General features: G+C 41.1%; 1 protein-coding gene across 1 annotated transcript; it reads left to right on the top strand.

The window, feature by feature from the left end:
- Positions 1 to 3,335: 3,335 nt before the first annotated feature.
- LOC121673879 (alpha-1-antitrypsin-like) lies at positions 3,336 to 9,383 on the top strand. The gene is made up of 5 exons (XM_042047690.1): positions 3,336 to 3,422; positions 5,054 to 5,695; positions 6,348 to 6,618; positions 7,161 to 7,308; positions 9,057 to 9,383. The coding sequence occupies exons 2-5, from the start codon at positions 5,071 to 5,073 to the stop codon at positions 9,264 to 9,266; spliced, it is 1,254 nt and encodes a 417-aa protein (XP_041903624.1). The 5' UTR covers positions 3,336 to 3,422; positions 5,054 to 5,070; the 3' UTR covers positions 9,267 to 9,383.
- Positions 9,384 to 12,738: the final 3,355 nt, after the last annotated feature.

The following is a 12,738-nucleotide window of genomic DNA, read 5'->3' as shown; positions in this document are numbered from 1 at the left end:
CAGAAACAGGCACTCTTCCTTACAGTTTTACAGGTAACTGACTACCTGAGAACCTGGCAAGAGTGTTTTCTTCCACCTGGTCAGCTTCTCTACTGCTTTTGCTCTGCTCTCTGTGGTCTCCAGAGCCACCAGCCAGGCTCAGGTGCTGGAAGGGCTGGACTCTAACCTCACTGACACTCAGGAGGGCCCACCAATTTTAATTTTCTGTCATTTATTTTAATTCTGGGAGTTACACATTCCATCTCTAAGTTCTTGTACCATTATAATTAATTGAGGGTTTGATCTGTAATCTTAATTACTTGAGTTTGATTTATCATTTGGAAAAAGAAATTCAAACTAAGATTCATTTTGAGAGCAAAATTTTTATTTTATTTGAGTGTTTTTTATAAAACTTCTAACAACTACTTTTGAAAAGATTTGGTGATGCCAAGTATATCTACAATTCCACTATCTTCAGCTGAGAATTTATTGGAAAATATATCAGGAAAATCTGAGATGAGCTGTCAGTGACAGATTACCCATCTTGAACATTAAAATATTGGCTGATTGACTCCATTGGAATTTACATCAGGCCTTAAATAGTTGTATGCTCATGGAAACACTTTTTCATTCAATGGTAGGAGATTAGGTACAGACAAAGTAGAAAATATAAAATATTATTTTCTGAACACTGATGAAACAATCATCTGAGGTAAAATGTCTGTTATAAGGAAAGGAATCACACCCGATAATAAAAGGACCTTATTTTCTTCTGAGATATAACATAGAAGAAAAAAAATAGAGTATTTGGTTCTGCTTACACAACTTTCTTCTAGCAGACTATGAGTTTATATGAAAATTCAGTTCAAAGATTTCTATTGTATTGGTGAAAGAAGCTGAAAATAAAGTAGAAAAGTAGTTTCTATTCCCAGTTCTGTCACAGACTTTTGCATAGCCTTCAGCTTTTTTTCTATCTGTTAGTCATACTAGTTTTTGAAATGGGAACCCAAAGCACTTTCTTTATTTGAGGAGAAAAGGATGAAATATTTGTAAGACATGGAGAGTATATTTGGGATGCCCTTTATAGAAAAAGATAAAATTACTGAAAGGACTTGATTTTTATTCCACTTACAGCAGTTTTGCAATGATACCAATCCCCTGATTTTAATGGAGTCACATACGTCAAGAAGATTATTTAGATGAACTTTTGTAGACATACCTTGAATGATACGCCTTATAGGTAAACAAGAAATGGCTGCATGAGGATTTATCATGCAATGTACACATTTGTCTTTCTCAGTCCTTATCTTGCTGATGTTTTGTTTTTACAGTCAGAAATCCTTTGCCCTGGAAAGCCCCCAAATATAACTTGCAAAGCTAGCATATAATAATCAGATGACCAAGCAGAAACTGAAATATAATAATCTGATGACCAAGCAGCAACAGAAATAAGGTAATGACATGGGATGAAACTGCTCCTGTAAGGAGGAACCAAGACACATTGCATAACTGAGCAGAGTCACTGGCAGATAGTAGGGAGAGAGATAATGAAATTATTCCTTAATTCCTTCCATATAGACCATTATCAGGCCAATGGGAAAAGCGTGTTTGTCAGTCCTTTATATGACTCCCCTGGTTCCTGGAGCAAGAGTCTGCCTGTCCCAGCCACCGCTTATCTCAAAGCATCCAGGAGCTCCACACACTCTTCTGGACGGCTCTTCTTTCACAAAACTACACAAAATTTCTAGTTTAACCTTGCATTTCCCTGTGTTCTGGGGACACAGCCATTTTCAACAACAGGAATGTGCAGTGAAGTAAAAAACTGCTTTCCTCTCCCTGTGTTCTCACAGACTTGCCACCTGGCTGGCATGCAGGTGATACACATGTGTGGTGATTCACCCTCATTTTCCATTGCCTTCAACAGAAGTGACATATATTATCCAAGGATCTCTATTTCTGGCACCTGTGACCTAAGGGAGATTTTCAAAAGACTGGGTGTGATTGACGGATTCATTAGCCATGCTGATCTGTTTGGAATTGCTGGGAAGCTGATTCTTTGATTATTTGTGGGTCTGCTGTAACTGCTGGTCTTAACCTTGTCTAGGAAAAGACTTGGGCCAGGGTCAGAGGATCTGGTGCCTGGGAGTTATGAGCAAGGACAGAAACAACTTTCCACTTTCTGACATGCTGAGTGCTGCTGCATCTTCTGGGAGAAAGGAGAGGAATCACTGCAGCAGCTTTGCTGTCCCCAGAAATTCCTCTCAAGACATAGTAGTATCCAGCAGATGGTTAGCCAAGCATTAGGACAGGGCTGAAAGATTAATGCTATCTATGTAGACAGGCCTAGGCTTGAGAAAAATATCTTGTCTTTGCTAGAGTTAAGCAACAGCATACTTGCTACTCCTGAGACTTGGTCATTTTACATAAGACTGCAATAAACTTTCTGGGTACTTGCACATATCATGAAAATTACCCCTCTCCGTAGGAATATATTCTGACCAACCCCGCCTCTGTCTTGTAAGAGAGAGTAGTTACATAGCAATAACAACGATGGTTGATTCCTATGCATAGATAAATTGTAAGTTTACCTGGGGCGAAATCATGTACATTCAATGGAAATAATTAGTCATTGCTAATTAGGATAAGTACCATGTGCCTCATCCTTAAATAACCTTCTAAGTAGCTAAATTTTGCCTGTTTCAGCTTTCTCTGAGAGGGATCCCAGTGTAAGATACGTATGGTATGTATGTAATTCATGCTTATCCTATGCATCCACAGCACAAGGGGTTAAGATCTTCTCTCTCTAGTTAACATTTTGCTGTGGAAAAATTTGCCTATTTAATTCTTCCATTTGTTTTCTTGTTTTGGTTATTTGTCAAGCCATGCTGTGACTTGCTTTTCACTTTAGTAGTTTCTAAAATACTCATCAAAGGTCCCTCAAGAAGGTAACCAGTGTTCTGAGCCCATCAAATAATGCCATTTAGGGCAGGGTGGAGCTGTACCTGAACAAACTTACTGCTGCCTTGGGTACTCAATTAGATGGCATTGTTGCATCAGGGTGTCCTGTGCAGAAAGTTCTGGGCACAGGACATCCATGGTTTTGGCCTTTTCTTAGCTTTCCAGTTCTTCTCATGTTCTGTTTTCAGGAACTCATTTACCACAGTTACTGAAAGCTCTTTTACTCACAGTTTAGTTCAAGCCAAGAGTAGCAAAGTCCCTGGTCTTTCTGTCCCTTTAGAGCCCTAGGTGCTGGCATCATTCTGGCTGTGTGATGGGAAAAAGACTTTAAGTGTTTGACATCCAGAAAAAAATAGTTTACTCAATCTTTGCTTTACAAATAACTCCTATTTGCTCTGTTTAATGTTTACCAGTGGACATTAATTTAATACTAGGAAGCAAATGAATAAGAGGGAAGTAGCACTGTGAAAGAAAAGTCCAGCACGGTAAGTATCATATTTTACTTTCTTAGAATTCTTTGAATATATGCTGTGTGTGATCCCTGCTATTTACTGCTGAGATTAATTTATTTTGTACAGTAATTGGAAATTATTTTAGCTTCTGGAAGCATGTTCTGAATGTTTGAAGCAGAATTCATTCAATGATCCAGCTCCTAGCTATAGTGACAGGATGACTGGGATATGAGGCCCAAAACGAATATTCAACAATCAATACCAAGATGAAGAACAAAACCTTGTCTCTTTTCCCAGAAGAGTAAATTTAGTTGAAATCTCAATGTCCCAACTATTCCAGGTTGATGCAGGGCTAATGACAGTAGCTCCATTTCTGTCCCTTTTGCTTAAAGACTAGGCTCCTTGCAGTCAAGTGGCCTAGAAGAGAAATCAGTCTCTCTCAAAAACAGATTTGGGGAAATACGAAATTAGTTGTTACCAGAACAAAATTAATTATCAAAAGCTAGAGGGCCTTTTCTTTCTGAATCAGTGTTTATACCCAGCATTTTTGACATGCCAAGCATAGCTCCCATACTGAGCACTTCAACAGCTTATATCTCCAGTTTTTCATAATGGACATCTGAAAAAGGGGGAGCCTGGAAATAACAACTCCCCATAAAAAATCTGGCACAGGCCTGAACCTGGCATTAGACACACGGAGGCAGATTCTGGGCAGAATCTCATTCTCAAGAATAAGTATACTTAAGCTGCTATGAACAGTATTCAGACCATCTCTATTTCCCTGAGGGCCACTGCTTGCTTCATGGGTTTGAGTTTCTGTCATTTGAGACAATTTAGGTGAGCATTCTTCTTCAATTTGTTGCATGATTCTTCCCCCATAAAGACAGAAGAGAGACTGTAGGCTTATGTAGAATTTGTTTATGTCAGTTAAAGGAAAAGAAACGGTCATCAAAGTACATACACACAGCAAGGCAGATTCCACTGTAGCCTTTCCCAAGCTCTTGAGTTTTGAGCTTTGCAACCTTCTGGATAGCTTATATGCAATAGAGAGTGTCAACAAACTTTCTCGATTTATCCTCAGTTTGCTGCAACACTTAAGGTAAAGTCTTGAAATAATATAGGTCTTGAGTCAGAGCTGTTATGTAAGAGGCAGAAATATATAAATAGTTTAAGGGCTGAGCATTTAGGCGGACTTTATACACTGCTATAACTGACTGTTATAGCAGTCAGTGCTTGAAAACCAAAGTCGTAACAAGACCATGGGTACCACAGCAACATATCAGCCAAAGTTGGCCCCTCTGCCTAAGTACTTGCCAGATACATGGGTGCCAATACATGAACTCAGCCATGTACCCCAAGGCATTTAGGAATGTACTGAGGCCATGCTGATCAGAAGCAAGAACTCTTCTACACATAATACCTCAGGAAAGCTGATTCTTCCCTGGCAATGCCACATTATTTTCTTATTCCCTTTGCTCATTGGTCACAAACTAAGAGAACTGACTAGAAACAGCCTGTCCAGAGGCCAAGTAGAAGAGTATTTCCTAAAAGAATAGTAGTTCTAATGACTGACATCTGAAAATTAGTATTTAGAATACAAAACATTTTATCCAGTAAAGAAAAAATTCTCTAGATCTAAAAGTTGCTCTGTTTTTTCTTAACAGAACTATTCAGAAGGACAATGAAGTCTGCACTGTGTTTGTTGCTTCTTGGACTTCAAGTCCAGGGTCAGCAGCAGGAACAACAAATATGCCATTCCCCAGAAGACCGGTCCCAGGCTGATGGTGAAAACTTGTCTTATGTCAAGCTAGCCCCCAGAAATGCTGAATTTGCATTTAAGTTTTACAGGCAGATCAGAGATGAGTTGGGTGACGGGAACATTTTCTTCTCTCCTTTGAGCATCTCCACTGTCTTTGCAATGCTCACCCTGGGGGCCAGATCAAACACACTCAGAGAGCTGTACAAAGGCCTTGCCTTCAACCTGACAGAGATGGAGGAGCAGGAGATTCATGAGGGGTTTCAGCAGGTCCTCCAGTTGCTGAATGACCCTCACCGAGAAGTCCAGTTGAACATGGGCAATGCCCTGTTCGTAGATAACCAAGTGGAATTGCTTCAAAACTTTTTGGATCATGTCACAAATCTTTATCACACTGAAGCTGTTTCTAGCAACTTTCAGAATCCTCCAGAGGCTACAAGGGAAGTCAATAAGTACGTGGAAACAAAAACACATGGCAAAATTGTTGATTTAGTCAAAAGTCTTGATCCGGACACCGTGATGGTTGTCATTAACTACATTTTCTTTAAAGGTGAGTGGCACACACGAGTAGCAGCTATAAAAATAAGCTCCAGAAGTTCTAAGAAAGAAAACTTTTTCACATTGTGAACACACCTATCATCTAATTTAAAAAACAACTTTCTATTTTTAAATTGAACAAGAAAATATTTGAAGAATAAATGAATAAATAAAATAAAAGAATAAATGAAGAAACATTTTCTAGATGAGAAATTTTAAAAAGAATGAAAAAATAAAAAAACCAGCAGAAGTACTGGTCAATGTAATATAAATTTTAAACCAGGTTCAGAGCTGAAGATATTCAGAACTTACGATCATTTGTTCAAAGGCATGGGTGTTTGGCTGTGCAGGACATGGTGACATTTGCATGAAGGTAATAAGCCTGAATCTTGGAGTTTGTGGAAGATTTACCATTAACTGAACAGGCAAAGGCTCATCTCTTTTCCAGTGCAAGCCTCAACCTATACTTTTCTTGTGTGATTTTTTGTTAAAACAATTGAAAAAAGGTAAAGATTCTTTCCATGGCCAGGGAACAAGCATCTTTAAACTGAGATAGGCTTGTTGCTGTCTCTACAGTTCAAATATATTATTTTAAGCATCAATTAATGTGACATGCTTTTATTAGTCCCTTTTTTTCAATTCTATACTTATTCTTTTTTTCAAAGGCTCCTGGGAAAAACCTTTCAAAAATTTCAACACGAGAGATGATGACTTCTTTTTGGATGCCAAGAATTCTGTTAAGGTCAAAATAATGCATCAAAAAAATTACTTTAATGTCCATAGGGATAAGAATTTGTCTTGCTGGGTAGTAGAAATCCCATACAAAGGAAATGTTACTTCATTGTTTGTTCTGCCTGATGAAGGGACAATGAAACAGGTGGAAGATACTCTGCTGAAAGAAACAGTGGCTAACTGGTTGCGATCACTTAAAGAAAGGTAATATTTTAATTGTGGCTTTGTTTAAATATTGAACAAGCCAAAACTACTCATCCAGGAAAGGTAAAGCTTAGGATACCATGATGAGCTGCTAAGTACAGCTCTGAGGAAAAAGCATTACTCAGTTTCTTTGACTCAGACAAGCTATCATGTGATTTCATACCACAGGGGAACCCTCTCAGCTCCCCCAGTCACAGCTCCCAGTTGTGAGGATCCTGCACACAGGTAGATTGTCCTCAGGAACCTGCCTCCAGTAGGAGGAATCCAGTTCAAAAGAAAATATCATTTCTTTTTCTCCACTAAGATAATATTTTCCAGTCAGTCACTTTCATAAACCATCACTCTACCCCTGAACCATGGGTCAGACTGTGGTTGTTGGGACAGGTACCTCGGTTTCTGCTTCTCTAACATGGGATTTATCACTGTCTTAGAAAGCCAAGCCTTAGCTCCATGGGTACTTGGGATGGATATATACATGAAACAGATATTGCTTCAAGGGATCTTGCAATAACAAATGCATATTTTTATTTATTTTTGAAAAGAGACATCTATTTGGATCTTCCAAAATTCTCTGTCTCCGGCTCCTATGATGTTAAGAGCCTGTTTAAGAAAATGGGTGTGACAGAGGTGTTCAGTGATCAGGCTGATCTCTCTGGAGTGGCAAAAAATCTTCCTCTGAAGGTTTCCAAAGTAAGTATGCAAATAGGGATGGTAATCAAGAGATTTTTCTGCCTTTTTTTTATGCAGGTTTAATTCTACAAATAGACTGATCCCACCCCTGGAGTGTAGTCATTTCTTATGGATGGTAATAAAGGAAGGAAAAGGTTAGGCATTAAATGGCTGATGTTCCTACAGTTTATATTAAATTGTTTACTGCACAGTGAGCCTAAAAACTTAGCTGAAAGTCTCTGAAGAAGAAAAAAACTGGAAAGCATAGAAGGAATATTTTCACAAAAAGCTGGTGTTAAAGAAGTAATGCATGACAAGAATCATTGTTATGACAATTTCGGGAATGGTCATTCTTATACTATGTATACACCTTTCATTATTACACTGTCTGAGCACTTCAGAATTTATATGGACAACAGACTCATGGGACAGGGATAGCCCCATTTCACAAACAAGAAATGAGTACACAGATAAACAAAATGATTTCTCTAGAGCACCAAAGAGTACATGCCTGTGTTATGAGGGAGGTGATCCTTCCCTCTATCCTGCACTTGTGAGACTACCTCTGGGGTTCAACATATCCAGTTTGGGGCTCCCTACCACAAGGGCCACGTTGACACCCTGGAGCAGAGTGAGTCCAGTGGAGGGTGAGCAGGATGGCTGTGTGGCTGGAGCGCTGGGTGTATGAGGAGAGGCTGGAAGAGCCAGAGTTGCTATTCAGGAGAAGGGCGGGTGAAGGGGCAGTTCTTAGCACTGGCTACAGATATTTATTAGAAGGGTGCAGACAAGATGGACACAGACTCTTCTTGCAGATGAACTGTAATACATCAAGGGGCAACAGACACAAGATAGAAAATGGGATATTCTGATTGGGTATTATGTAAAAAAATTCACCAAAATTCATGAGGGTGATCAAAAACTGGTATGGGCTACTTGTGAAATTTCCATCCTTGGAAATACTCAAACCCTGACTGGATTAGATCCTGAGTAACCTCATCCGGTGTCGGAGTTGTCACAGTGTGGGGGCATTGGTGGCATTCAATGGCCTCTAGAGGTCCTTCCATCATATATTATTTGTGATTCCTCACATTCCTCCTTATGACATGTGGAAACACCTGGATTGTAGATAGAGGACTGATGCCTGGAAAGCCAAGTAAATCGATGAAGGTTAAGCAGAGATTCATGAGAGGAAATTTTAGATGTGTTGCAGACAATGAAGGAAGAAAACAGAAGGCTGTCAAAAACCAATGGAATAGCTCATGTGAATTCCTAAATATGAATTTGTTATATCTACTACATAAAGTCCTGCAAAATCTTATCAGTGGGCTGTGTTTACACAACGACACTCTATAAAGCTTGTCACTATTGTCTTTGCAGAGAGAATTATTTTGCTTACACAGAAATTGATGCAAAATGAAAAATTTCTTCTTTTGTGTTCAGTATTAAGGACAAATCCTTACTCTGTGAAACAACAGAACAATAAATATCCTCGATGATGCTCAGCCTCTGCAGGCAGTTATGTTTGACACTGACTGTTGAAGAAAACTTTCCCTGAACTCAGAGCAAACTTTGCTTGTCTTGAAAAGGCTAGACACTATTATTTTTATATATTTAATGTATTTTATATATTTAATGTAGAACACCAGTTCTACATTAATTCTGTGTTTTCTTTTAAGAATTACCTTATCACAGTGCTAAAGCAAGCAAACTTTCCCCCAGCTGCTTCTCTCTCTTCTGTGCCTAGATTATAATCTCTGTTTTCCTTGCAGGCAATTCACAAGGCCACGGTGGATGTTAGAGAGAATGGGACAGAGGCTGCTGCAGCGACCATGATGGAACTTACACCATTGTTTCTACCATTTCCTCCTCCTCCTCACATCACTTTCAACAGGCCCTTCCTGATGATGGTTATTGACAAAGCCACCGATGGCGTGCTCTTCCTGGGAAAAATTGTGAACCCGACTGCTAAGGAAGACTAGGCCAGAGCACTTACACTCTCCAGTGCAGAGAGGAGAGCCTGTGCACATCCCAGGAATTTCTGTGCAAAATAGGAATAGAATTGACCTGATGCATAATAAACAAATAAATAAATCTTCTGTCAAGTTCTTCTTTACTTCAAAACAGACAGTTGGGTACAAACATTAAAAGCTATTTTTACAAAATTACTCAGCCCAAGTAGGCAGCCATGGGATCCTCAACAGATACACATTTTCTGTGCAGTTATCATGGTGTCAGGGTGGGTTTTTTTCAGATACAACTTCCTACTGTTGGCTGAGAAACTTCCTGTGTCTCCCATTTCCTGTCCTTGCCTCACAAACCACAAGTCTATACCTTTCAGCTGGGGAACCCTTCTTTCCCTCCCTTTCATTCCACTGTGAATCCCAGGAGAAGTCTCCTTCAATTTTGAAGTCCCTCCAGGGGAAGGGAAACAGAGATACAGAGCTGTTAAACCTTTCCTCTCCTAGATGGTGGATGCTCCTTGGTAAAGAATAATCCTTTTCCTTCCAGCATGACAATTGCTTTCTACCAGCTTCAAACCTTGCTCCCTTCTGCATTTCTCACTATTTGCTCCAGAATAAGGGGCCCAACATTTCTGTCACGGCAAGAATTTAGCTTTTGTGTCAGTGAAAGCTGCACATTATTGCACAAATTATTATCTTTAATGGTCTTGTGCATGCACAGTAAAGCATGGGATCCGTAGGAGAACTGGATATGGCAAAACCCATCCTCTGGTTCCAGAAAGTGGTGACAGCAGCTGGAGGTCATGTCTCTGTTGTCCACATGCCAGCTGATCACATTGACCTCCACTCACTTCAGCAAGCTCAGGCTGCTGAGTGCCTTCAAGAGGAATTCTCTTCATTAAGCTGATGTTCAGGGTGCAGAAAGGTGGCTTGGGCACCTTCCTGAGTGCTGAGTAGGCAAAAGCCAGCATTACCAACAGCACCACGTGAAGGGAAAGCCATGCTGCAGCAGGTTAATTTAATTAATTGGCAATTAAAAATAGAGTAGGATAGTAGCAAATAAAAACATAGTTGAAAATACCTTCCCCCCAAGCCCTTCCTTCTTCCCAGGCTCAATTTCACTCCTAACTCCTTTACTTCCTCTCTCTGAGTGGTGCAGGAAAGGGGACGCAGGTGCGTGGGAGTTGAGGTCAGTTTATAATCTTCATCTCCACCACTCCTTCCTATTTCCAATCTTCCTTTGCTCCAGCATCATGACAGCTGACAGTCCTTCAGGAATTGCTCTGGCATGGGTCTTTCCTGCAGGATCCAAACTACCAGAAACAGACTGCTCCAGGGTGGGCTTCCCTCCATGGGATTGCAAGTCCTGCCAGGACCCTGCTCCAGGGGGGGTTTCCCTCCATGGGATTGCAAGTCCTGCCAGGACCCTGCTCCAGGGCAAGCTCTCCACAAGCTGCAACTTCTTTCTAGGCCACATCTCCTTGCTCTGGAATGGGGTCATCGAGCAGTGTGGGGTTTTGCCACTCCACAGTCCTCCATGGGCTGCAGGGGCACAGCTGCCTCACCAGGGGTTTCTCCAGGGGCTTCAGGGGAATCTCTACTCCAGTGTCTGGAGCACCTCCTGCCCCTTCTTCTGCACTGATCTAAATGTCTGTGGGGCTGCTTCTCTCACTAGTTTTTTTAGTCCTACCTCTCACAGCTGCTACAAGATGTGTTTTCTCTTTTCTCAAATGCATTCTCCAGAGGCGCCACCGTCTTGGCTAAGGGGCTCAGCTGTGTTGTGTGGTGGGTCTGTTGGAGCCCTCTGGAACAGGCTGGAACTGGCCATGTCCAGCACAGGACAGCCCCGACCTCTCCTCACAGAGGCTGCCCTGCAGCCCCCTCTGCCAGCACCTCTGCACAAACACCAGATATACAGAACCCAGTCCTCAGCTGGGGTTTACAATGGGTAACACGATTTAATGGATGGGTAGAACACTTTGATGGTGCTAATGAACTGTCAGGAGCTGTGGTGGGGCTCCCTTCACAGTGTCCTGTCAGCATCAATAGCTGGAGGGCACTTCTCCATCACGGCCTGAGCTGAGCCTCAGGACAGCTCAGGACACTGCTTCCTGCCTGGGTTTCCAGCCTCAGCTCTGCTGTCTTCCTTAGGAGGAGCTGGAATCAGAGAGTCCAGTGAGGGGGCCTGGGGCTCCCTGACACTGCTAGAGGGATTTAGCTTCTGGCTGGGCTGGGTCAGAGCTGCCAAATGCTTCTGCAATGTGGTTTGGTTTGGGAGAGCCCTGGCAGGTCATGTGGTGGAGAGAAAACCATAGTGTGCATTTTTGCAGTGAGAGATAATAAAGCCTTTCATGTGAGCAAGCACACACCTTTCCACAGTCCTGTGGGGAAAAAACCCCAACCTCTGGCCAACCTATTCACACAGACCTAAAGACTTGCTTAGTGCCAAATATTTTCTCTATAATCATCCCCTTATATCCCCCATGTCCAGATTTTAAAGAAAGAAAACTAGCAATGCTCCCTGGAAAATCTGAGTCAGCTATACCTCTCTAACTCATTTTCTCTCTCAGGAAAATAAAATCAATTGTTTCAGCATTGCTTGAAGGGGCAAACGTCTGTTGTTGGAGACAAGCCAAGGCTTTTAGCTTTGTACAGGGCTGCCAAGCTACAAGTCTCTTCATCCACAGCTACTAATACAGCTTGCTCAGTCATTGCTCCCCTGCTTTGGGAGTGGTGAGATTTAGGAGAGCAGTTAACTGTGCGCTACTTGAGACACGCTAGTGGGAAGGCAAGAATGAAAGTAAATAGGAAACTCTTCATATTGCCCCATTTCTTCCCTCCCCTTCTGCCCAATTCTGGAAAATGAAACCCAGGAATAACCCCAGTTTTATTGTTTAGTAGTAAATACTAAACAACTGAAATAGAAACCTTTGTAAAAATTCTTAATTATCTTGTTATCAGAATTGTGAGATTTTCTTATAGAAAATAGTGCAAGTTCACTTGGTGCCTAATGGGTTAAATGCAGTTATTTGAGGGTGGAAAACTTATTTCAGCTGAGAGGATAGTTCCCAGCTATGCTTTTGTAACTTCCCTACAACTTCAAATAAGAGCAATTAAAAAAAAAAGTTTTAAAAGGTGAACCAGTGATTTCTCAAATAGCAGTTAAGTTCAAAGACTTTGTTGGAAACTTAGATGGATTTTGGAAAGGAGCTTAAAGAGTTGGAAGAGAACAGGAGTGTTGACCTGATTTTCTCAGTTATTTCAGCTCCATGGTGGAGCTAGGGGGAGTATAGCAAGAACACGATGATTTAAGAGAAAAAGTAAAAGCTTTACAGATGTTCAGAAAGTCTGCCATAAAACCAAAGGCAACACATTGGCCCAGCTGTAGATACCCTGAATCAGCTCTGGCTGAAACTGAAATTTACCAAGAGGAAAACATATCACCCTGAGCCAAGATAACTGCAGCAGACAGCCAAGCCTTCATGTTTTC

Source organism: Corvus kubaryi, unplaced genomic scaffold, assembly GCF_017639235.1.
Source record: "Corvus kubaryi isolate FWS band 111438036 unplaced genomic scaffold, C.kubaryi_AGA036_p1.0 66, whole genome shotgun sequence".
Classification (NCBI taxonomy): Eukaryota; Metazoa; Chordata; class Aves; order Passeriformes; family Corvidae; genus Corvus; species Corvus kubaryi.
This window is presented reverse-complemented; position numbering and strand designations above follow the sequence as displayed.

Excerpts from the sequence above, each read along its gene's own strand:
- LOC121673879 (XM_042047690.1), top strand. The coding sequence starts at position 5,071 with ATGAAGTCTGCACTGTGTTTGTTGCTTCTTGGACTTCAAGTCCAGGGT. Across the intron at positions 5,696-6,347 it reads TAACTACATTTTCTTTAAAG|GCTCCTGGGAAAAACCTTTC; the intron begins GTGAGTGGCACA and ends TTTTTTTCAAAG. Across the intron at positions 6,619-7,160 it reads TTGCGATCACTTAAAGAAAG|AGACATCTATTTGGATCTTC; the intron begins GTAATATTTTAA and ends ATTTTTGAAAAG.